Raw genomic sequence first — 27124 nt, 5'->3', positions numbered from 1 at the left:
ATATCAAGAATAAAAATGGTCATGTTTCTGTAGGACTTTGTACTGCGATGCTACTACAAAACGCGATGGTCACGCGGAAATGTGAGTTTTGATGTTGAAGCCTAATCATGATCACACTGACATCAGATGATGTTATTGCGAAGTTGGTAGCTACGCCGAAGTGAGATGTAGTTAATGCGGAAGCAGAATGGATTACACAAAAAAAATTAAGCTTGGAAATGAGGAATATGTCAAAGAGACAACAACCCGACCAAATATCAGAAAGCAGCAGGAAGCCACCAGTTGGTCTTCAACGCATCGAGAAAATCCCGCAATTTAAGGGGGGGGTTCAGGTAGCCCTTAATAAAAATGTGTACTACTACAGTGAAAACGGACGTAATAGTAAACTCGAAAAAATATAAATGAATTAAAATTAAAAAACATAAAAGACTACAGTATCGTTACTTTATTCCTTCTGAATACGTCTGTTTACATATTTGGTTAGCTTTTGAGGTGACTGCTGACATTTTGTGCTTTTTGACGAATTAATTATAAAAGATTGGACATGAAATACCTGAACCAATGTTTTAAATGGTTTTAATTTTCTCTCGTCGATGTAGAAGTTAATGTATTTGTTAGGTTGGTTTTTTTTAGTTTTTTTGATAAAGCATCGAAAGTACAACACGTTTAACTTAAACTGTTATGATCAATGTCATATCCATAATGCGTAACGTTTATATTGACTTTGTTAATTAGCATGGACAAAAAAAAGCGAACATTCATAAAATCGTTATGAAAATTAACACAACATGCACAAAAAACAAAAGATATAGTATTGAGACAACACTCCAACGGAGACCAAATGGTAAAAAAGTGATAAATTATAGATCCCCTTTCTTTCAACAGTAAGCAAAATCCATATCGCGTAGACATTCTTTAAAGGTCCCGTAATGACAAATGTAAAACATTTAAAAAAAAAAATGAAATGGCCTGATGTATGAGCAAAATAAGTACCAATCAACGGCCGAAACCACTGAAACTGAATAAACAGGCTCCTGACTTGTGACATACACATATATATATAGAGAGAGAGAGTCCAGGTGGTCGTGTGGTTTAGCGGGACGGCTGCAGTATATATATACAACTCGTCTAAACATCAACCCAACAATGTTAGATCTGTCAATTTGCTTTCGCAAATTTTTGGTTCTTCCCTCGCCGGGATTCGAACCCATGCTACTGTGCGATCCGATGGATATATCTGTTGTATGGTTGTCACTGACTCAGACGTACTTATGTATATATATATATATATATAACTCGTCTAAACATCAACCTAACAATGTTAGATCTGTAAATTTGCTTTCGCAAATTTTTGGTTCTTCTCTCGCCGGGATTCGAAACCATGCTACTGTGATATCGTGACACCAAATCGCCTGCACTGCAGCCGTCCCGCTAGACCACACGACCACCTGGGCTCTCATAAAAAGAGCTTCCGGTGGGCATGTGTTACCTTTCCACGTCAGTTTTAATCTAGCGGCGTACTACAGTACATGATATATAAGGCATGAAGATGTTAATGTTACAGATCAGCTAAGTTATCTATAGTAAAGGACCCTACAAATTAATGTAATATACAGTCAAAGAAAATAATTATATTCATATATATATATATATATATATAGGCGTAAAAAATAAATTTCTCATGTGCAGATGTATATATTCATTCAATAAAATAGTAAAATATAATAAGTTAAAAAGTTAACAGTTCCATTCAATCGATTTCATCCTTACATTGTAAATCTTCAGGATATCAGTTATCCTGAAGAATCCCAATGGAACTTCAGGATGAAATCGTTTGAATGGAACTGTTAACTTTTTAACTTATTTTACTATTTTATTTAATGAATATATACATCTGCACATGAGAAATTTATTTTTTACATCTATTGTCGAAATCCGGATCTGGTGTACTAAAATATATTGACACCGTATGTTTGTGGCATAACATCGCGGCCACAAGTTTAAAAAGTTTTTCTGTTTAGTATTAAATTTATTTAGATCCATTTTGTTACATCTTGTGATCAATTTTATTTGGCAATCGCCAATGGCAGTCAGCAGGGTTAAAGAACATCAGTTGTTCGACCTGTTAGTCAAATGCGTTTTGTTTAAATACACTTTTTCACTTTTTTGGTCTTTTGGAAAATGTTGTTTGTGCTGTTTTTAGACCCTTCTACAACGAAATTTGTTTAACATGCACACGTATAAAAATTGCGGTTTTTATCCAACGCAATCATAGGTTTGAACGTAGTTTTCAATTTAGACTCGTTTATATTTTTTGTTTGGGCTTTGTATCATATTTCCCCTCCGGTTTATATGATCCGTTCATCCTATATTGACTCTTTAAATTCAAGAGTTTATCTAAAAAATGAGGGTACTTTTCTAAAAATGAGGATACTCTTTATATGGCCTTCCAAATACCGTTTCGATCCCTAACATCACTGAAGAGACATCTATTGTCGAAATCCGGATCTGGTGTACTAAAATATATTGACACCGTATGTTTGTGGCATAACATCGCGGCCACAAGTTTAAAAAGTTTTTCTGTTTAGTATTAAATTTATTTAGATCCATTTTGTTACATCTTGTGATCAATTTTATTTGGCAATCGCCAATGGCAGTCAGCAGGGTTAAAGAACATCAGTTGTTCGACCTGTTAGTCAAAAGCGTTTTGTTTAAATACACTTTTTCACTTTTTTGGTCTTTTGGAAAATGTTGTTTGTGCTGTTTTTAGACCCTTCTACAACGAAATTTGTTTAACATGCACACGTATAAAAATTGCGGTTTTTATCCAACGCAATCATAGGTTTGAACGTAGTTTTCAATTTAGACTCGTATATATATATATATATATATATATATATATATAAGTACGTCTGACAGGTCTAACATTGTTGGGTTGATGTTTAGACGAGTTGTATATACATTATGTACACAGCCATGTATCACCATCAGTGATGCCGATCCGATGGACACACTCTGTTGTAGAGTTGTCACTGATGCAGACGAACTTATATATATATATATATATATAAATGTCTAAGAATATAACTAAAACACACTAATTGATACATTAAAAAATTCTATTAGATGTTAAATAGAAATACGCAATATTTCGCTAAACAAATTAGCTTCATCAGGCGTGTGCATCTCTCAAGGTGAAATCGGATGCATGACAGAAAAATATTTTTGTAGCTTTATCTATACAAGATATATATATATATATATATATATATAGATTGCCTAACAATGTAATTTTAACACACTATTTAATATGTAAATATAAGAATGTTTAAAATATTTACAAAATGATGAAAATAAACGCAATATTTCGCTAGACCAACTAGCTTTATCAAGCGTGCATCTATCCAGGTGAAATCGGATGTAGATGATAAGAAACTTTTGCAGCTCAATGTATATGTTGAACTTAGCTGCCTTGAAAATAAGAAAAAATTTTAAGAAAATTTTGCAGCTCAATGTCTATGTTGAATTTGGATTGAGCTGCCTTAAAAATAAAAAAATAAATAAATTTTTGCAGCTCCATGTATATGTTGCTCTTAGATTTAGCTGCCTTAAAAATACATAATTGGAAGTTGAAATTAGCAACGTCCATTGGCCGATATTACGGGATAAAAAGGACGATGCTTTGTTTTTAAATTATTCTTTATCTTTCCTGTATCTTTTCTCGTCTTTTTCGTTAAGACCATCAGGTTCTAAAGTGTGGAGTTGGTGGATCCAAAAGTTTTCTCTTCTCCTTCTCGCCGTGGTGTCCCACTCGGTGTTGACTTCTATAATTTGGAAAGTGACATTTTCAAAAGGATGTTTCGTAGAACGAAGATGTCTTGTGAGAGGACAGTTTTTGTTGGTTTTGTACGATGAACGATGGTTATTAAGCCGAATATTAAATTTGTCCATTGTTTCTCCCACATACTGAATGCCACAAGTGTCACATGTTAATATATAAATTGAGTTCTCCGTTTTGCAGTTGGAATTTGAGTAGATGGTATAATTTTGTTTAGTAACGGAGCTGATGAAAGAACTGCTTGTATTGGCAGCTTTACAACACAAACTGATTATCTAAAGAAAATGGAAAGCCTCAATCCTTTACCAAGCAATACTATACTTGCATCCATGGACGTGTCTTCTTTATATACCAACATTCCACAAGACGAAGGAATAGCAGCGTGTGAAGAGGCATGGAACACTCGTAGTGAAAAAAATCCTCCTACCGAGTGCCTTGTTACACTTCTCAAACTAGTACTGGAGAATAACAACTTCTCTTTCAATGAAAAACACTATCTCCAGATAGACGGTACTAGTATGGGCACAAAAATGGCACCGTCATATGCCAACATATTTATGGGCCAACTTGAAAAACGCCTCTTGGCTAGTGCTCCATATCAGCCCTTATCATGGTTCCGATTCATTGACGATATTGATTTCAAATGGACAGATTCACAAGAACATCTTAATGAATTTCTAGAACACTGTAACTCTTTCCACCATTCAATAAAATTTACATCTGAATTCTCTATGGAGAAAATTAACTTCCTCGATACTACGAGTTACATCAAGAACGGAACCATTATAACGGACCTTCATACCAAACAAACGGACAAACATCAATTCCTTTCTCCAAAAAGTTGCCATCCTAAGCATTGCTCCCGTGGTATCCCATTCAGCCAGGCATTACGAATCAAGAGAATATGCTCTAATGAAAATACGAAAGATGCTAGACTTGGACAACTTCGTAAACATCTAGTTGTTCGAGGATACAATAACAACATCATTGATAGCGCTTTCGAAAGAGCAAACAAAACTAGTCGCCAAGAACTTCTTGAGTACAAAGATAAGAATAAAGCAGCTAACAGAACACCCCTTGTACTCACTTACCATCCTGATTTTAAAAATGTGTCATCCATTGTTCAGAAGCATTGGAAAATTATAGAAAATGATTTAAATCTAAAAAAGGTATTTTCATCACCACCAGTCATGGCCTTCAGAAGACCTAAAAACATCCGTGACAAATTAGTGACTTCTGTATTAGTAAAGCAGGCTACTCCATCGCCCGGTTGCTACAAACAATGTGGTCGAAGGAATTGTTTGTGTTGTAAAGCTGCCAATACAAGCAGTTCTTTCATCAGCTCCGTTACTAAACAAAATTATACCATCTACTCAAATTCCAACTGCAAAACGGAGAACTCAATTTATATATTAACATGTGACACTTGTGGCATTCAGTATGTGGGAGAAACAATGGACAAATTTAATATTCGGCTTAATACCCATCGTTCATCGTACAAAACCAACAAAAACTGTCCTCTCACAAGACATCTTCGTTCTACGAAACATCCTTTTGAAAATGTCACTTTCCAAATTATAGAAGTCAACACCGAGTGGGACACCACGGCGAGAAGGAGAAGAGAAAACTTTTGGATCCACCAACTCCACACTTTAGAACCTGATGGTCTTAACGAAAAAGACGAGAAAAGATACAGGAAAGATAAAGAATAATTTAAAAACAAAGCATCGTCCTTTTTATCCCGTAATATCGGCCAATGGACGTTGCTAATTTCAACTTCCAATTATGTATTTTTAAGGCAGCTAAATCTAAGAGCAACATATACATGGAGCTGCAAAAATTTATTTATTTTTTTATTTTTAAGGCAGCTCAATCCAAATTCAACATAGACATTGAGCTGCAAAATTTTCTTAAAAATTTTTCTTATTTTCAAGGCAGCTAAGTTCAACATATACATTGAGCTGCAAAAGTTTCTTATCATCTACATCCGATTTCACCTGGATAGATGCACGCTTGATAAAGCTAGTTGGTCTAGCGAAATATTGCGTTTATTTTCATCATTTTGTAAATATTTTAAACATTCTTATATTTACATATTAAATAGTGTGTTAAAATTACATTGTTAGGCAATCTATAATTTTATTTGTGTAATTGAATTAATCTATGTACTGATTAATCCACACTCCCATAGATTTGTATGTCATGTGCTGCTATTTATAGGCACTTATATATATATATATATATATATATATATATATATATATATATATATATATATATATATATATATATGTACGAGTCTAAATTGAAAACTACATTCAAACCTATGATTGCGTTGGATAAAAACCGCAATTTTTATACGTGTGCATGTCAAACAAATTTCGTTATAGAAGGGTCTAAAAACAGCACAAACAACATTTTCCAAAACACCAAAAAAGTGAAAAAGTATATTTAAACAAAACGCATTTGACTAACAGGTCGAACAACTGATGTTCTTTAACCCTGCTGACTGCCATTGACGATTGCCAAATAAAATTGATCACAAGATGTAACAAAATGGATCTGAATATAAATTTAATACGTCACAGAAAGAAAAAAAAATGTTAACTTGTGGCTACGATGTTGTGCCACAAACATTCGGTTTCAATATTTCTTTAGTACACCAGATCTAGATTTCGACAATATATGTCTCTTCAGTGATGTTAGGGATCGAAACGGTATTTGGAAGGCCATATAATTTACTCTCAATTATATGTATATATATATATATGTATACCGGAAATGTTGGATTTATTAGTAATCTATATATATTTCTATACACATGAACATTTATTATAGTGATCTTTATATATGTATATATATATATATAAGTAGAGCCCAGGTGGTCGTGTGGTCTAGCGGCACGGCTGCAGTGCAGGCGGTTTGGTGTCACGATATCACAGTAGCATGGGTTCTAATCCCGGCGAGGGAAGAACCAAACATTTTCGAAAGCAAATTTACAGATCTAACATTTTTGGGTTGATTTTCAGACGAGTTATATATATAGAATCATATTCAAAACAGTGTGGTCCTGGCCATTGATTGACGACCTAAATTATCCCATTGACTGTGACAGATTAGGTGAACGTTTGTCTGTAACGACCATTGCTCACTTCTTACTTATTATAGAATTTAAACTGTGGGGTCACCAAAGGTTCTTAACGCCCTTAATAATAAGATAATTCGAAAAATTATTCAGGAATAACCTTTATGTTTTGATCTATAGCATTGATATAAATAAACACATCGCATTATTCCGGATTCGTTTTTCGAATTGCTTTATTTAGGTGTTGAGAACCTTTGGTGACCCCACAAATTCAGTGTCTTTAAAAAGTACATAGTGAGCAGTTATTGTTACCGACAAACGGTCACCTAATCTGTCCCAGTCAATGGGATAATTTAGGTCGTCAATCATAGCCAGGACCACACTGTTTTGAATATGATTCTATATATATATATGTATATCATATTAAGAACGAATTTGATCGAAATATTTGATTTTATCATAAGTGGATATGTAACTGTGAAGAAATACGGAACATTTTATTCAAAGATGTGTGTTGATATTCTGTATTTTTATATTTGCCAGCCATACATTTGACAAGGTCCATCAAGAGTCCAAGCTTCACTGGTCACAACTACAGACTGATTTCCTTGAGGAATACAGCGTTAAGACAATTTTCCCAATACATCTTCAATTACTGGTATTACCATCAGCAATCATCCATGCAATTGTATGGTTCTTCTGTTCGTACCTTTATGGTAAATTATATGAAAAATGTCGCGGGGAAGACAAAGGAAAGGAGGAGGAAGCCATATTTAATCATGGTCCAATGTTTGTCAGAGGTAAATGAAAAATTATAAAATGTGAGAATCCGGAATGGTTTTCCGTAATAATCTTTATAATAAACGCTCAAAATAAAAAGAAGAAGCAAAGATACTCTAGGACCTGAATGACAAAGTCAGATCTAAAAAGATTAAACATAACCACCTACTGTTAACCTTGTCTGAAGATTAGGAGTCTAAGCAGTGTGTTGCATATGTCTAAATTCATCAACAAAACATTTACAAAAATACAAGATTCAAACAATTAACAGCATAACTGAAGATTCAGCTATATTACCAAATCGGACTTAAAATCTAAATAACGTCACATGAAGCAAAATTTGTCTTTAGGACATAAAACATAATTAACTGATTAATTTCAAAAATGTCTCACCAGAAAATTTTAAAAATGTATAATTTTACTCATGTTTTTGCAGAATTAACTTCTAGAATTTATCCGACTTAGTCTATATTTCAGTTTCCTTATCATATGTATATGCTAAGATGCACATTATATTTCAATAATATTATCAATAAAATCATTCTGCTTAGCATCATTTCTAAATTTAACCTTTTAGTGTTTATGAATATTAGGTATGACATGTTTTTTTCTCCATTAAATGTAAAATTCAATTCTGTGATTAAACCACGCTCAATTATAAGGTGAAATTAATATAGCTAGAATTTTAATGAGCAAATATATGGTTTATATGCAAAAAATAAATTCATCATAGATACCAGGACTAAATTATGTATATACGCCAGATGCGCGTTTCGTCTTCAAAAGACTCATCAGTGTCGCTCGAATCCAAAAAAATTTAAATTGCCAAATAAGGTACGAAGTTGAAGAGCATTTAGAACCAAAATTCCTAAGGTAATCTATGCCTGAGTAAGAAAAGCCTTATTATTTCAAAAAAATCAAAAAAAAATTGTAAACAGTAAATTGATGAATATAACCATATCAATGACAATTCATGTCTGCACAAAAAGTGCTGACTACTGGGCTTGTGATACCCTCGGGGAAATTACTCTCAAACAGCAGTGGTATCGACCCAGTGGTTGTAAATAAACTCATCATCAAGTTGTTTTAATACACAGTACACATATAGGTCATAACGATCATTTTTTTTACAACCATTCTTTTTAGAATTGTGTTGATTGATTTGGGATTGCTTTTCACCGCATCAGCACAGAAAGTCTCTATCGAATGCTAAATAAACGTAACGGTTTGGTTTTTGCATTTTATATCACTAAGTAGAATATATAAATTATTTATCAACAAAAAGACATATTTATTTTTCATAAAAAAAATCAATTATTTCGGAAAGAAGTACATTCTTTCGGAAAAGCTACCATGATAGGAGTTATTTAGAAAACTTTTAGAATATTCTGAATAATTGAGTCACTATACTATTACAGTGTTTTTTTACAATTTCAGTTTTCCTATATAACGCCAATTTTGATTTGAAGCTAAAAACAACAATGGAATCAGAAAGAAACGGTGCACTGGAAGCAAAAGGGTTCGTATTCTTGTTGCTTGAGTTTCTTCATGGCCCTCTTGGTTACATAAAATTCAACAAACGGAACAACCTAACGAAAACTATTTAAACAAGACGTTATTTATAAAGGATTTTCGTATGCTTTGGTCATCAAAGAAAAATCAACTGATATCTTCAGAGTTTCCTGTAAGACAAAATATTTCATTATAATAGTCTACGGGCCGTATATTTCAGCTTTTTTTTTTTTATCTTTTTATCTAAATATTTAATGTCTTTACACTTTACGGACTATTTGACAAACAATTACTTATATAACGTATTTTATTTTAAATATCCAATGAAACCATTAGCATGGTTTGTTATAAACTATATTCATAATTTCAATGCCAAAACATTAGACAAAAGTCAGTGATAAAAGATTTTATAAACCATATACTTTTTACCATGATTTATTCCACTCGTGTAAATAAAACAAAATTAAAAAGTCCTTACTCACTAAATCCATAAAAAAATATACCAAAAAAAAGAGTACTCGCAGCTACGAAATCTAAATATCCAACCTGATAACAACTTATTAAAAAATCTTATATCCAAGTATGAATGTCATAACGAATATAATTGGTTTCAGGAAAATAGACTTTATTGATGATGACAGCATAAAGGTAGTATTAAAAAATTACATCTACTAGTGCGGGAGACAGAGAGAGATTCTGTGTGTGATTGTCGTGGAAAACATCTCCACAATGAATATGCACGGTTATACGAAAATGTGGTATGAGGGTCAATGAGACATCTAAGTCACAATTGTACAAGTAAACCATTAGAGTAAAAAGTAACACTGATGATTGGCTCACACAAAAAAGCAAGATATAAAGGGCCCTAAGAATTACTAGTATAAATCCATTCAGACAGGTCTAATCTATATTTAGAGAAAAAAGGAGACACGATGAACAAGTATGAATCACTTCTACAAACGACACACAAAAACCATCAGGTTTCTGACTTAGGAGAGGTGCAAAGCAGCGGGTGTACACGTTTTAATAGGCACCAATTTCCAATCAACCATAAAAACATAGAAGAGTCACTCATTTTCCCTACCATCACTAATTTCCTGCTATCACTTGTGTCCAGTTACTACGGCTTCCGTACTGGACCCTTATACTTTTCAGGAATTTTTGAATTATATTAGTTTTGATTACAGTTTGCAAGGATGTGTAAGTACGCAGCCACGTTCTATTACTTAACCTTATCATAAAAATTTATTACTCAATTTTCTTATCATCAAATTACTATATTTTTGGGATGTTTAAATACGCAGTCTATGATGCAACTGTCCTACCGTTGTCATATCTAAAATATCATACCAGTTTAGATCGGTCAGGACTGTTTATTGGGACTGTATTTCACATCTCAACTGTCAACACCTTTGGGAATTTAGAGTTGTGCCAGTTCACATCGTAAATAACTTTTTTTTATTTTTGGCATAGTTTTGTAGTCTTTGCGATGTGTTTGGAAATTTTAAAATTGTTCCAGCGTTCGCTTAATTTGTATAAATCAAGATTTTGAAAGAGTCTTAAGTTGAAATGACATGATTCATTTGTCATCGTGCAATTACCGAAGAAGGATATCTGTTATCCGAAATATCTAACATATTGTTCGTTTTATTGTGTTTTTGGTGATGTTGTATTCTTTTAGACTTGTTACATATATATATATATATATGATACTTTTATCACTTTTTTTATCGTTTGGAAAATGTTGTTTGTGCTGTTTTTAGACCCTTCTACAACGAAATTTGTTTTACATGCACACGTATAAAAATTGCGGTTTTTGTCCAACGCAATCATAGGTTTGAACGTAGTTTTCAATTTAGACTCGTGTATATATATATATATATATATGGTCGTGTGGTCTAGCGGGACGGCTGCAGTGCAGGCGATTTGGTGTCACGATATCACAGTAGCATGGGTTCGAATCCCGGCGAGGGAAGAACCAAAAATTTGCGAAAGCAAATTTACAGATCTAACATTGTTGGGTTGATGTTTAGACGAGTTGTATATACATTATGTACACAGCCATGTATCACCATCATTGATGGCGATCCGATGGATACATCTGTTGTAGGGTTGTCACTGACTCAGACGTACTTATGAATATAATTATTTTCTGTGACTGTATCTTACATTAATTTGTAGGATCCTTTACTATAGATAATTTAGCTGATCTGTAACAATAACATCTTCATGCCTTATATATCATGTACTGTAGTACGCCGCTAGATTAAAACTGACGTGGAAAGGTAACATATGGCCACCGAAAGCTCTTTTTAAGAGAGCCCAGGTGGTCGTGTGGTCTAGCGGGACGGCTGCAGTGCAGGCGATTTGGTGTCACGATATCACAGTAGCATGGGTTCGAATCCCGGCGAGGGAAGAACCAAAAATTTGCGAAAGCAAATTTACAGATCTAACATTGTTGGGTTGATGTTTAGACGAGTTGTATATACATTATGTACACAGCCATGTATCACCATCATTGATGGCGATCCGATGGATACATCTGTTGTAGGGTTGTCACTGACTCAGACGTACTTATGAATATAATTATTTTCTGTGACTGTATCTTACATTAATTTGTAGGATCCTTTACTATAGATAATTTAGCTGATCTGTAACAATAACATCTTCATGCCTTATATATCATGTACTGTAGTACGCCGCTAGATTAAAACTGACGTGGAAAGGTAACATATGGCCACCGAAAGCTCTTTTTAAGAGAGCCCAGGTGGTCGTGTGGTCTAGCGGGACGGCTGCAGTGCAGGCGATTTGGTGTCACGATATCACAGTAGCATGGGTTCGAATCCCGGCGAGGGAAGAACCAAAAATTTGCGAAAGCAAATTTACAGATCTAACATTGTTGGGTTGATGTTTAGACGAGTTGTATATATATATATATATATATATACAACTCGTCTAAACATCAACCCACAGTCACAGAAAATAATTATATTCATAAGTACGTCTGAGTCAGTGACAACTCTACAACAGATGTATCCATCGGATCGCCATCAATGATGGTGATACATGGCTGTGTACATAATGTATATACAACTCTTCTAAACATCAACCCAACAATGTAAGATCTGTAAATTTGCTTTCGCAAATTTTTGGTTCTTCCCTCGCCGGGATTCGAACCAATGCTACTGTGATATCGTGACACCAAATCGCCTGCACTGCAGCCGTCCCGCTAGACCACACGACCACCTGGGCTCTCAAAAAAGAGCTTTCGGTTGGCATGTGTTACCTTCCGACGTCAGTTTTAATCTAGTGGCGTACTACAGTACATGATATATAAGGCATGAAGATGTTATTGTTACAGATCAGCTAAATAATCTATAGTAAAGGATCCTACAAATTAATGTAATATACAGTCACAGAAAATAATTATATTCATAAGTACGTCTGAGTCAGTGACAACTCTACAACAGATGTATCCATCGGATCGCCATCAATGATGGTGATACATGGCTGTGTAAATAATGTATATACAACTCGTCTAAACATCAACCCAACAATGTTAGATCTGTAAATTTGCTTTCGCAAATTTTTGGTTCTTCCCTCGCCGGGATTCGAACCCATGCTACTGTGATATCGTGACACCAAATCGCTTGCACTGCAGCCGTCCCGCTAGACCACATGACCACCTGGGCCCTCAAAAAAACGGCTTTCGCTGGCCATGTGTTACCTTTCCACGTCAGTTTTAATCTAGCGGCGTACTACAGTACATGATATATAAGGCATGCAGATGTTATTGTTACAGATCAGCTAAATTATCTATAGCAAAGGATCCTACAAATTAATGTAAGATACAGTCACAGAAAATAAGTATATTCATAAGTACGTCTGAGTCAGTGACAACCCTACAACAGATGTATCCATCGGATCGCAATCAATGATGGTGATACATGGCTGTGTACATAATGTATATACAACTCGTCTAAACATCAACCCAACAATGTAAGATCTGTAAATTTGCTTTCGCAAATTTTTGGCTCTTCCCTCGCCGGGATTCGAACCCATGCTACTGTGATATCGTGACACCAAATCGCCTGCACTGCAGCCGTCCCGCTAAACCACACGACCACCTGGACTCTCAAAAAAAGAGCTTTCGCTGGCCATGTGTTACCTTTCCACGTCAGTTTTATTCTAGCGGCGTGCTACAGTACATGATATATAAGGCATGCAGATGTTATTGTTACAGATCAGCTAAATTATCTATAGTAAAGGATCCTACAAATTAATGTAAGATACAGTCACAGAAAATAATTATATTCATAAGTACGTCTGAGTCAGTGACAACTCTACAACAGATGTATCCATCGGATCGCCATCAATGATGGTGATACATGGCTGTGTACATAATGTATATACAACTCGTCTAAACATCAACCCAACATTGTTAGATCTGTAAATATGCTTTCGCAAATTTTTGGTTCTTCCCTCGCCGGGATTCGAACACATGCTACTGTAATATCGTGACACCAAATCGCCTGCACTGCAGCCGTCCCGCTAGACCACACGACCACCTGTGCTCTCAAAAAAAGAGCTTTCGCTGGCCATGTGTTACCTTTCCACGTCAGTTATATATATATATATATATATATATATACGAGTCTAAATTGAAAACTACGTTCAAACCTATGATTGCGTTGGACAAAAACCGCAATTTTTATACGTGTGCATGTAAAACAAATCTCGTTGTAGAAGGGTCTAAAAACAGCACAAACAACATTTTCCAAACGACCAAAAAAGTGATAAAAGTATATTTAAACAAAACACATTTGACTAACAGGTGGAACAACTGATGTTCTTTAACCCTGCCGACTGCCATTGGCGATTGCCAAATAGAATTGATCACAAGATGTAACAAAATGGATCTTAATATAAATTTAATACGAAACAGAAAAACAAATTTAACTTGTGGCCACGATGTTATGCCACAAACATACGGTGACAATATTTTTGTAGTACACCAGATCCGGATTTCGACAATAAATGTCTCTTTAGTGATGGTAGGGATCGAAACGGTGTTTGAAAGGCCATACAAAAGTACCTTTCCTTTTTTAGATAGATTCTTGAATGTTAAGAGTCAATATAGGATGAACGGATCATATAAACCGGAGGGAAAACATGATACAAGCCCAAACGAAAAAATATAAACGAGTCTAAATTGAAAACTACGTTCAAACCTATGATTGCTTTGGATAAAAACCGCAATTTTTATACGTGTGCATGTAAAACAAATATATATATACGAGTCTAAATTGAAAACTACGTTCATATATATGCACAGAATACAGGTACTAAAAAGAATTTCATTTATCAGCATTATATTACAAATATAATTTATAAATGAAAAATGAAAAACGTGTAAATATTATTAATTTAGTGCGTCCGCAGCACTCTCCAATATTTACATTCATCAGAAACTCTCACATCTAAACATTCAAGTTAGAAGGTATTTGTACATAATTTATCAATTACGTGTTATATCGCTAATTCACTGAGGACATTTGAAAGTATTCTTAGTAAATAACGAGCTATGTAACCTGCATTACCGTAATTTATTTGGATTTTATGTTGTGCTTGTTTTTACATGTTTCATTAACATGTTGATACGTTTTAAACTATAAGAGACCATATTAACTGTTTGAATTATCAATATATTTCCCATGTTTAATAAAATTAACGGTACCAATATATCTGGCTTTGTTATTGACCTTTCCTTGGGAATGTTGATAATTGAAAGCCATTTATCTCATTTTTTTTTATATGTTTAGGTTTTAACTTTTTTTTTATTCCAGTCGACCTATGAAAACAATACTTTATAAATTTTATGTCACAAGAGCTTTTCCTGTTTAGTTCTTTTTAATTTTAAATAGATACTTTCGGAATGCAAAAGACATTTATATGGTTTTTTATTTATATATATTTAAATCAGAAACTGCAGAAAAACGACGAAACCCACAGGCAAATTAGGAAGGTATGTTCAAATATAATGTACAACAAAACTCTAGATCTTTTCTAGGTACGTTTTCTAACATTATAACTTTCATCATTAATATCCCACATAGGTCAAGCAGTCGTTTAATATCTAGCAGCAATTACACTCAAGATAACACATCAGGTGCGTCAAACTGTTTCTAGCTGTTTTGTTTTAAAAAAAAGTTTGAGCAAAAGATAAAATGAACATCTAATTACGTTTTTCCTTAAGTAAAATGAAAGTTATAATTACTTCGTTGAATATCAAATTGTGTTTCGGTAACTAATCAAAAAGCAAGTTACCGGTTCCATGTGTTAATGTAACGGTTTGTTTTTTCTCTGTGATATTTTATCCTGTGGATAATTTGTAACCGTAATTTTTTCCAGGTATGGTATTTCACATGTAGATTTTTTTCCGGAGAAGTTAAAATCTATCTGTGTTATGCGGATAGTATGTACTAGTATATATTTTCCGTTCCATATTTCACAGGACCGTGTGAAATAGAGTCCCATTTACTACAATGCAAGTTACTCGCAATCAATATATAACTGTCCATAATTATAAATATTTCACAAAGGTAGAACAAATTTGCATAATCAATTCATAGTGAAATTGTTCCTAGAATATTTTTTTTATATTCTTTTTATATAAAAAGATGACTTAAAACAACATTAAATAAGACAGTTAATATTTCACAGGTAAATATTATCCAGCTATTGAAATTGCTTTTGTTCCATCATATTGTTATCCTATGACTCATCTGATTTCTATAAACTCATTAACTACATTTTTGTCCCTAGACAAAACTATTTCTTTAGTGATGAAAATATCATCATAATCGAATTCTTTCATTACTGTTTACAGTAGTATTGCAACTATATTTCTACCTTTAATACTTTTTAATTTATATTTGTGCTGAGATCTGAAAACAACTCACTTTTACCTGTATTTCACATTTTATATATATATATATTAAATTAATCATGATACTATTTCACAATTATATTCTTTGAAATTACTTCTGGTTTTCTTTCATATGTTTCATGCTAATTGCTTTGTTTTTTTAAAAGAATGATATTTACTTGAATATTTCAGGATATTCTTGTCAATAATAATCCGTGAAATTATTACCCATTGTAACACTTTTTTTTTACAATTTAGCTGTTTAATTCAAATACACCCTTAATATTTCATAGTATTTTTAAAGATATATTTTTCTTAATATCTATTCAATAGTTAAACTACCCAGATAGAATTTCACGGCAAAGGAAAAAATATCCTATGGAAATATTTTCATCCGGATAAAAAAGTAATAACAACTACTGTCACATTTTTTCCACCGGATCAAATTTCATCCGAATGTAATTTTGCTTTACATTAACACTCTCTGTACGTTTAAGAGGGTTGTCAGTCTTTACCGGCATTTTATCATCTAGTGTGTTCCAAAGGTTTTTACTTTTAAATGTCAGGGTCCCTCCCTTTAATTTCGATGTGACTATTTATATTCTCAATGTCTCAAAAAACGAGGTGACATAAGTTGTCAATATTTGACCTCAAAGGTCATCCTGAATATAGCAATCGAGATGTTAGAGAAATCATAAAACATCAAACGGTCAAATACATTGTAAACTAAATTAGGTCGATAGTGTATCAACAAAGGCATAAAATAATAAACAGATAGTGTACCCACTAGTAAGAAAAGGGTGACTTCTAAGATAACGTATGCAGTCTTAATGTTAAGTTTACAGTCAGTAGATCGTATTCATAACAAGTCAAGGTATGATAACTAGCAACTTCTGCCAACGTGTATTTCAATTAAGAAGAAGAAAAATTAACGCGACTGTAGTTTACTGATGTTCAACTCCTATACTAGTAATGCATTTACAAAGAGACAAATCATAGAAACAAACACAACTGAATGAATTATTTGAAAGGAGACATGATTTGGGTACACGTCTCCCGATTAATATGACAATATTGATGCATACTGGCAGTTATATTACAGCTATTTTCCTAATGCTTATAGTTAAGAGGTTGGGTTTGGTGAATTTCGTGACTCCGACAAGAAAAGTGTTAAAATCGTATCGTATTTATAGAACAATCTTAATTCAAGCACTGAAAAAATTTATCACTGAATTGAACGTAACATGTATTTCACTATGCTTATTGTTCTATTAGATTTCAACCAAGCAGGAGAATATAGAAAAAAGATTAGAAGACATGAAGACATTGGTTTGTATTGCTACCGTGTCTTTGATATCCATTACCTTTTTCCATCAAAACCGTATTTGTTTTTAATTAATTTTATACATAGCAATAATTATGATTTTAATATAACGACCTGTATATCGTCAACCAGTATAACATTATATCTACTTTTAGCGCAGGAGCATTAATACACAAAAGCTGGCTGTTTCTCGATACAGCCAACTTATTAATTTTACCAGGTATTCTCAATTTGCGACAGCAAAACCCACAGCAGGGGCGGATCCAGCCATTTTAAAAGGGGGTTCCCAACCCAGGACAAAAGGGGGGGTTCCAACTATAGGTAGCAATACACAGTTAGAAGTTTAGTTTCGCATTATGGCCCCTGTGAATTTTTTAAATATGAAAGTTTTTGTACAATAAAATTGATTTTTAGGTAATTGAAGAATAATATAGCCTTCTTAGTGGGTTTATATGAACATTTAGATTGATTTTAACATGTTTTATAGGCCATTTAAATGATTGACAGTCCGTATTTTCCTATCCGTACCGTTCATAGGTCCATAAATTATTGTAGTGTTTATCAACAAAGATTTTGCGCTCGATCTTTTCAATTCAATTTTATGGAAAAACGAGCAGGAAGACATATGATTTTTTTTGGACCACTTGATAGATATAAACCTATGGATTCAGGAAAGGTATCACTGTAATTCATTGAAATTTTCCTTTAGACCAAATTTTGGAGACTTTTGTGACATGTTCACCCCCCCTTTTTTGCTATATTTTGTATCTAAGAAATGCAGATTGTTGCCATAGTTACACCCAAAAGGGATTATATTTCACCCTTATGACCATTAGAAATCAAATCTATGGAAGATTCTCTTTCTACAAGTATATACATGCATAAAACACATATAAAGCCTTCTTTGTTAGACAGGAGGGGAAAGGGGGTGTTTAAAAATTATGAGTGTCAATTTTAAGTTTTTTTCCTAACTGTGTATTGCTACCATATGACCCCATTTAAATGCTTTGATCAACCAAAAAACGATGGGCTTCAACCCCCGGACCCACCTGAATCCGCCAATGCACAGTTTACGTAAACCAAGATTTAAATACAATATAGGTATTTCTATTCAAAAGCTAGATAAACCACTCAGTGCATTTCAATTTATTTTTTCATTTTAAATTTCATTAAACTAATTCCGCGAAAGGATGTTGTCGTCTTTGCATGGCTACTAAACAAGGTGACGTTGTGTAGACATAGGAAGATGTGATGTGAGTGCCAATGAGACAACTCGCCATCCAAATAACAATTTATAAAAGTTAACAATTATAGGTCAATGTACGGCCTTTAACACGGAATCGCAACTCACACCGAACAACAAGCTATAAAGGGCCCAAAAATGATTAGTTTAAAACAATTCAAACGGGAAAACCAGAGGTTTAATCTATATAAGAAACGAGAAAACCGTATAAATTACATAAACAACTACTGTACAATAGATTCCTGACTAAGGACAGGTGCAAACATTTGCAGCGGGATTAAACGTTTTAATGGTACAAAACCTTATCTATTTTTCTGAAACAACAGTAAAACACCACAACATAGAAAAACACACGATAAAATATCAATTGGAAGGCTTAACTCAATAAAAAAACGTTAATAAAATATGTATGTTTCCGATCTTCCTCTTCAATTGTAAACAACGGGCGTTTTCAGGATTCTTTAACGCATCAGAAAGCAATTATATTACATTAAAAGATCATATTAAAGTGAAAATTAAGAGGTTTTTTGTTTTAATTTACTAATAATTTAATTTTGGATGTAACGCGTCTTCTGATTGGCTGACGTTATTTTGTTCTGAGCCCATACACATTATTTAGTCATGTGACCGTGACGTCATCAACGTTTTTCATGGTTTTCTATGGTTTAAAATGGAATTTAGAATTAAATTATAAGAAATGACTGTAATATTTGTTCTGTCTATTATAAATAACATTAAAAATATGGTACACACTATTAAAAAACCCGCTACGCGCGTTTTTCAGTGTGCACCACATTTTTTATGTTATTTCTTCATAGACAGAACAAATATTACAGTCATTCCTTAATCAAAAAAAAATAACTAAAAAAAAATTATAACTAATATTATGATATGGGGGTATAAAACGGAACAGCCTAAACAGTATCGTGTTTATAGGGTTTTCCCGGTTAACAAAATTACCGATTTGTCCTATAAGAATCGAAATAATTTATAGCAGACGTAGATAAGTTTTCATTTAACCATGGGTTGGGCATTTATATACGTATTTCACACCTCGCTGTACCTCGGAATAAAATAATCGAATACAAATGCCCAACCCATGATTTAATGAAAACAAATCTACGGCTGCCATGAATTATTTCTTAATTATATTGCACAGCAGTATTGTATTGCATTTACAACGTAGCTAATTTCAACTTGTTCAAACATATTATTCTTATTAATAGAACAATCTAATGTGAAACACTGACAACAAATAAAATTATCACAAGTAAAAAGTAATATGTGTTTCACTATGCACAATTTATTTATTAGATTATGACCAAACAGCAGAATATGGAAGAAAGTTTAGAAGATATACGGACATTGGTTTGTATTGAATTGAATGAACTAAAATCAGAGTATTTTTTTTTTACTTTTGTGTGTATATATTTCCGTAAATGGTAGATTTTCGATAGGCCTCGCTTCTGGAGGACTATGTGTCTTTTCGACTACTTCCGTTATCAATTATTTGTATTTGATATGTGCGTACAATAGTTCTGACAGTTTTAAAGATATTTGCACTTAGGAGATAACTGTATTGTATTTTAATCTCCGACGGCATCAATTGGGGATTTGATGGTCGCAAATTAAGTTTACTGGCGACGCGTTAGCGGAGACAGTAAACGGGTATTTGCTACCATCAAATCCCCAATTGATGCCGTCGGAGCTTAAAATACAATATTGTTATCTCCATTCTAATGAAACTAACAGAAAACAACGTTAAAACATGTATTCAAAATCTGTTAAATGCCGTCTGCGCTTGCGCATACGTCCCATAGCATCAATTGTCAATTGATGCCATGTAAGAAAGTGACGTTATCCAATCAAAATGAACGTTACAAACGTTGTTGCATTAGAATTTTATTTTCAAAGGATATGAGATTTGTTAACATATCTTGAATAAAGATAAGAAACAAATATGCATTACAGTCTATGATATATCTAAGTTCTTTGAAGAAAATGCATACACGTGTTCTTAACAACTAAACAAAATCATGTTTGTTTGATCACGAGGCTATGATTGTCAAGAGTAATATTAGTTTAAATTTCGAAAAAGATCATTCACAATTTTTATCATCAGTTTTCAGAAAGTATCCGCGCAATGACATCATCACTTTAGTTATAAAGGACGACTTTTATTATGATTGTAGCAATGCAACTCACAATCAATATAACATATGCGTGAACTCTTCGAGTTATCACTTGAACATCAACAGCATGTGTTATAATAAGCGATGCTGTCCCGAAGCATAAGATGATATTATTGATTAAATACTCGGGTCAAATTCAAGATAACAGATATGAAACCATTTCTTGTATTCAAGCACGCATCATTATGGGGTGAATAGCTAACTCTATTCAGATCAGAATAAAATATAAGGATCAGAATTTAAATTTCTATTTACGCTTTACCTTTTTAGAGGGGTTAGCATAAGAGTGTTCAAATGTAAATTTATTCAGACATTTACTGTTAAGGAAATACATTCAAAAAGACTATGCTGACTCTCTTGTGTGATCATGAATACTTACACCGGTGTCTTTAGATACATTTATAAGAGTTTACCCACACACATATATATGCATCTGATATAAACCTACAAGAAACGTATAACGTACAAATAGATTGAATCAAAGATTAATGTTTAGTTAAGCATCTCAGGCTTAATTACATCTAACCGCATGAATTACAAATGCAGTAGCCAATATCAAAACGAAGAATATGGAAAACTGGCAACAATGTTCAATAGGCTATAGTTCATTCAAAACATCTAAAGTAGGTTTATATATAAAACACTCTTACTGCTAAATAAATTGGTGATAGTGACTGATTAATTTTTGAAATGATAACGTCTGTTGATCTTCTTAGTGGTCTTTGCGGAGTAGTTTTGAAAAGAGTATACTGTTGATTCACCACAATGAGGTACACGCTAGAAGGGTTTTAAACAATGTAACCATGGTATGGTCTTTTGTCACTTAAAACTTACCACAAAATTATATCTACAAAGTATAAAATACAGCATTAACATAGTACTGTGATCATAATCCAATAATCTTTACTGCAACAGAAGTTTATATACACACAAACGTTTAAATTTGTTCAAATTACTAAATATTCATATTGTAATAATTTGGAAAAAAGGGACATTCGATGATGATATTTAAACAACGAATAGACTGATGAAATATGTACATGCATTAAATATAATGCATAGTTATTATGTATAAAATAGAATTCCGTGAACCAGCAAACTGCAAGGTTATCATACATATTTTTAAGCTTCAGAGCAATGGTTCATATATATTATAACAAATATGTATTTGCTAGTCAGATCGATTTGCACTTTCAGTTATCGACAATTGCTAAATCGGAAGAAAGAAAAGATAATACTATTCCTGGGTCTTTATCGTACGATGCAACGGATTCTGACGGACAAAGCGAGATGTAAGTTGACGATTTTTGTAAGTTTTAAAACAAATACTTGATGATGCGAAGAAAATATCCATATAAAAATGCATAAAAATAGAATAAATAAAGGTAACAAGAGTATACCAATGGTTAAAATTCATAAATCAACTGAGAAAAAACAAATCAGGGTTACAAATAAAAACTGAGGGAACGACATTAAATATAGGAGGAGAACAACGACATAACAGAAACACAACACTAAAATGTACCAAACACAGAAACGAAATATAATATAACAATGACCATTTTCCTGACTTTTAAGAAAAAAAAATGGTGGGTTGAACCTGGTTTTATGGCATGCCAAACCTCCAGCTTTTATAACATAGAAAAACACGAATAATACCAGGTACCAGATTTAGAATTTAATACGCCAGATGGGCGTCTCGTCCACACAATACCAACCAGTGACGCTCAGATGAAAAAAAGCTAAAAAAAAAGAATTACAAGGTTGAAGAGCACAGAGGACCAAAATTTCCAAAAAGCTGCGACCAATACGGCTAGGGTCCTCTGCTTGGGCAAGGAACATCCCTATCATTCAGAACAATTTATATGTTATATGTTTTATAAAATGAATATATAATAGATATACATGATAAAATGGAAGTGATTACTAACTACAGAATAAAACCGATACATCACATAAAACAACATAAACTAGCATAATATACAACTTTATAATAAAAGCGTACACTTCAGTATACATTATTTAAACAACTGTCTATCTAAACTTTTTATACATAAAGTCGAAAAATATTTCAAAAGAAGGAAAAAAGCATTTAAAAACCGACACTAAAACAACGAAATCAAACAAAAAAGGGACAAATAAACACCGATATCCTTTTGTCTACCTCAGTAATTAATATATGGTTGACAATTTGCTAAGATTGCTTACAAAACATGCATCGTATCTGTATGATACCAAACATGTTGTATTATCTTGTATTATGATCGCCTTAGACATTATACGTTTTACGTTGATTAATAAGAAACATTATTTATGAGTAATGTAGTATACACAATGTTTAATATCAGCAACTACTTTTATTTTTAAATTCAGATGCCATATGATATATTGTTATGCCCCACCTACGATAGTATTTTTATCCCAATTTCACGGTCCACTGAACATAGAAAATGATAATGGGAGTGGGACATCCGTGTACTATGGACACATTCTTGTTATATATAAATTAAATATATACATTTTCAAGACAATGCAGGATTGTTTCAAATTAAGAAAAAGTGTATAAACTTTACTCATATTGATTAAGCTGAACTAAATGAAAGGTAATCAATAATCTGATATATGTTTATTGAATGAAGTTCAATTTTATTTTTAGAACCAATTTTTAAATCCAGTAATAAGATTCCAGTGAGCTGTGACGGGTTGTTAAAGGAACACATATTTTTCTGAAATATGACAGTCACAATTTGACTTTCACAGTTGATATTGTTACCATCTTGATAAACTCTTGTGTCTCTCGTGTCTTACCTTCATCTGATTTTATCTACACTTTTGTTTTAATTCGGGTTCATATCTGAACTTAAACTACACTTTGCAAAGATGTCAATATGATGAAAGCAAGAAAAATCGAGGGCTTAGATAATTTATAAAAAATGCTACAACCTATTAATTTCCAAAATTAGATGTATATAAGCAGTGCATTGATTTCGATCACTTGTTATAAAACTACCAATGTATAATCAATATATTTATATATATATTTGAACAGATACAGCATAACACAATTGTAGTAGTGTTGTATACCATATATACATGACTGAAGTTATAACCATTTTGATAAATATAATGTATAATTTATTTACTCGAAATAAATAATAAAGGAACAACGGAATTTATGCGGAGGAAAAGTAGAATTTTAGATTGAAAGACAAACATCTGTGATTTTCATAAAACTCTGTTTATTATGGTTTGTTAAGGAGGTTCGCGGGTATAAAATTTTCAGAAAAAAAATAAACATTTAATTCTCATTACAAATTTTATTTATTACCTAATGTAGTTGTTACTTTATCCTATGGTACAAAAATCTTTTTAAAAAATCAATTTGTGTTGGCCCCCAGGTGACTTTTAAAATGTAGATATCATTGGAAAAGCTCCAAATTATCTCCCTTTGTTAAAAAAAATGCCATTTTTGGCATTAAAATGGAAATATCTATTTTTAACTCATCGGTGACCTATATTTTTTATTGTTGTTTTCGTATAAGCTGTGCATCAACTAAATAATTATAAAATTAAAGCGATTTTTGTAATTAAGTTCTTTTTTTATTTCGAAATTACCTCTATTTCTCCTATTAGTTCAACAGATACAACATTAACAAAAATGTATGCTTTTTTGAAGACAGATTGTGAGCGTAAATGAACGGTGACCCCATTTTTTTATTTAATTTTTCTATTAAGTATAAGGTAAAGTTCATTAGAGAGAAATATAGCGAATTCCTATATTAAATTAAAAAAAATATGGATTTAGAACCGCGAGCCTCCTTAAGCCTTTAGTTACATTTTGTGTTTTACTTTTTTTAGTTTGGTTTTTGTTCTTTTGTTGTTGTGTTTTTGTAATTTTTGCTTTGCTTTGCCTTTTTTTTTGTGGTTCTCGTATTAATCTGTTAACTTTAAGTTTCGAAAGAATGAAAACTTTAAAATTGCAACGCGTTTCATTTAATTTTTAGTTTTCAAACTATTTTGAAGTATTCACATACAGGTTTTTGTATACATTCATATATACTATCGTATCACTAACAACCATTGGGAACCCAACATAGGTGCAGTACTTGTAAGTGGGGTCTTCCAGCCCATCATTTATTTCAAGTGAGAAGGATTAGATATAGAGGAATGATTTTATATATAAAAAACTTACACTTTAAATACAAGCATTCATGTGTTTAATTGTATTAAAAAAATCAAAGTTTTTTGCAAGATAAATACTTAGCTGCAAAACTATATACGAGAACCATTAATTTTAATCTTTTGTAGTGGAATAGGTACATGCAACCTATATTTTTTTTTTCAAATATATTTTTATTAGGTTGGTGAAATAGCTGACATTATATTTAGAGTGATATTTAATTACATATACCTATCGTTATTTATCCATAACTGTTATTTATTGTTTGAATAAATGTTGGATGAAAGGCATCAACTCCATATAATTCAAAGAGACAACTGTAAATATCATGATTTGCAATTTTATAGTTACGATAGTTAGACTTTTGGCCCCAATTGTACGGTCCACTGAGTATAGAAAATGAAAGTGTGAGTTTCAGATTAAAGTTTTTGATGAAGATGAAGTCCAATCCACTTGAAACTTAGTACACTAGATGCTTATGATTATGACCTTTTTTAATTTTAAAGCCAAATTAGATTTTTGACCCAATTTCACGAGCCATTAAAAATGGAAAATGATAGTGCCAGTGGGGCATCAGTGTACTTTGGACACATTCTTGTTTTCTCTGTTAAACAGTGCTCTGATAGGCAGAACTCCTTATCGTCTCAAATCAATGCTTCAGATATGAAAACAACTCAGAGTAAATGTGGTACCTTTCGGATTTGTTTTAAGATTGTTACCGCTTTTTGAATACCGCCTACACATACTGTCTATGGTAAATCAGTTTATAATGTATACATTTTAACGATTTCTCGTGGGGCAGAACTTTGCTTAACAAATAAAAAAAGAAACTGTATGATTTTTAAAAACAAATTGATGGCAAACATTTCTTAACCTTTAAATAAGAGGTTGGCATCATTAGTTGGAACTTCTGTTTTTAAAATTGTCGTTTTATGTAAGTTTTGTAAAAAAAAAATATTCGCGAAAATAAATCCACGAAAGCAAAAAAAAAATATTTTCCGCTATATAGATGATGTTCTTTTAACTAATTTAATCAAAATTTGGTGACTATGTGGAACGCTTCTATCCCATTGAATTAGAGATAAAGGATACTAAAGATATAGTTAAGTCGGCCTCATATCTTGACTTACATCTAGAAATTGACAATGAGGGTCGATTGTAAATAAATCTTTACGACAAAAGAGATGATTTCAGCTTTCCAATTGTGAACTTTCCATTCCTAAGTAGCAACATTCCAGCAGCACCTGCATACGGGGTATATATCTCCCAATTGATACGATATTCCCGTGCTTGTATTTCCTATCATGATTTTTTGATAGAGGGTTGCTGCTCACAAGGAAGCTATTAAACCAAGAGTTCAAAATGGTGAAGTTGAAATCATCCCTTCGTAACCCTTTCGTAAATTTTACAGACGCCATCCCAAGTTGGTTGTTGACCGTTATGGAATAACCGTTTCAAAAATGATATCGGATATGTTCCTTACGTCGTTACTACAATCCCCTTCCCTTTCATGAATGTGATCTACCGAATTAGACTAATGGATTTGTTATCACATAAGCAACACGACGGGTGCTTACCCTTCCGGAGCACCTGAGATCACCCCTAGTTTTGGTGGGGTTCGTGTTGTTTATTCTTTAGTTTTCTATGTTGTGTCATGTGTACTAATGTTTGTCTTTTTGTCTTTTTCATTTTTAGCCATGGCATTGTCAGTTTGTTTTAGATTTATGAGTTTGACTGTCCCTTTGGTATCTTTTGTCCCTCTTTTATACAATATATGTAATTTGTTTATTTCACAATTTAGTACACTGAATTTTAGAATTCCAGATTTACCATCAGTTACATATGGTTGTCCATTAGGCCATGTGTGAACCATAACTAGCATGTATTAGTTGTAGTACAATTGTAGTGAATTTTCAACTTTGAACAAACTAGTAGTAAGAATAAGTATAAGGATAGAATTTATGTAAACATTAATTGTGTAAAAGAAATATATATTTGAAGTGATTCATTTAGATTTATTTTAATTTTCGTAAATCTTCTTT

General features: G+C 32.6%; 1 protein-coding gene across 1 annotated transcript; it reads left to right on the top strand.

The window, feature by feature from the left end:
* Positions 1-4122: 4122 nt before the first annotated feature.
* On the top strand, positions 4123-5550 carry LOC134697548 (uncharacterized). The gene has a single exon (XM_063559829.1). It carries the CDS (start codon positions 4123-4125, stop codon positions 5548-5550), a length of 1428 nt encoding a protein of 475 aa, XP_063415899.1.
* The last annotated feature ends 21574 nt before the right edge of the window (positions 5551-27124 follow it).

This window comes from Mytilus trossulus, chromosome 14, assembly GCF_036588685.1.
Source record: "Mytilus trossulus isolate FHL-02 chromosome 14, PNRI_Mtr1.1.1.hap1, whole genome shotgun sequence".
Classification (NCBI taxonomy): domain Eukaryota; kingdom Metazoa; phylum Mollusca; class Bivalvia; order Mytilida; family Mytilidae; genus Mytilus; species Mytilus trossulus.
This window is presented reverse-complemented; position numbering and strand designations above follow the sequence as displayed.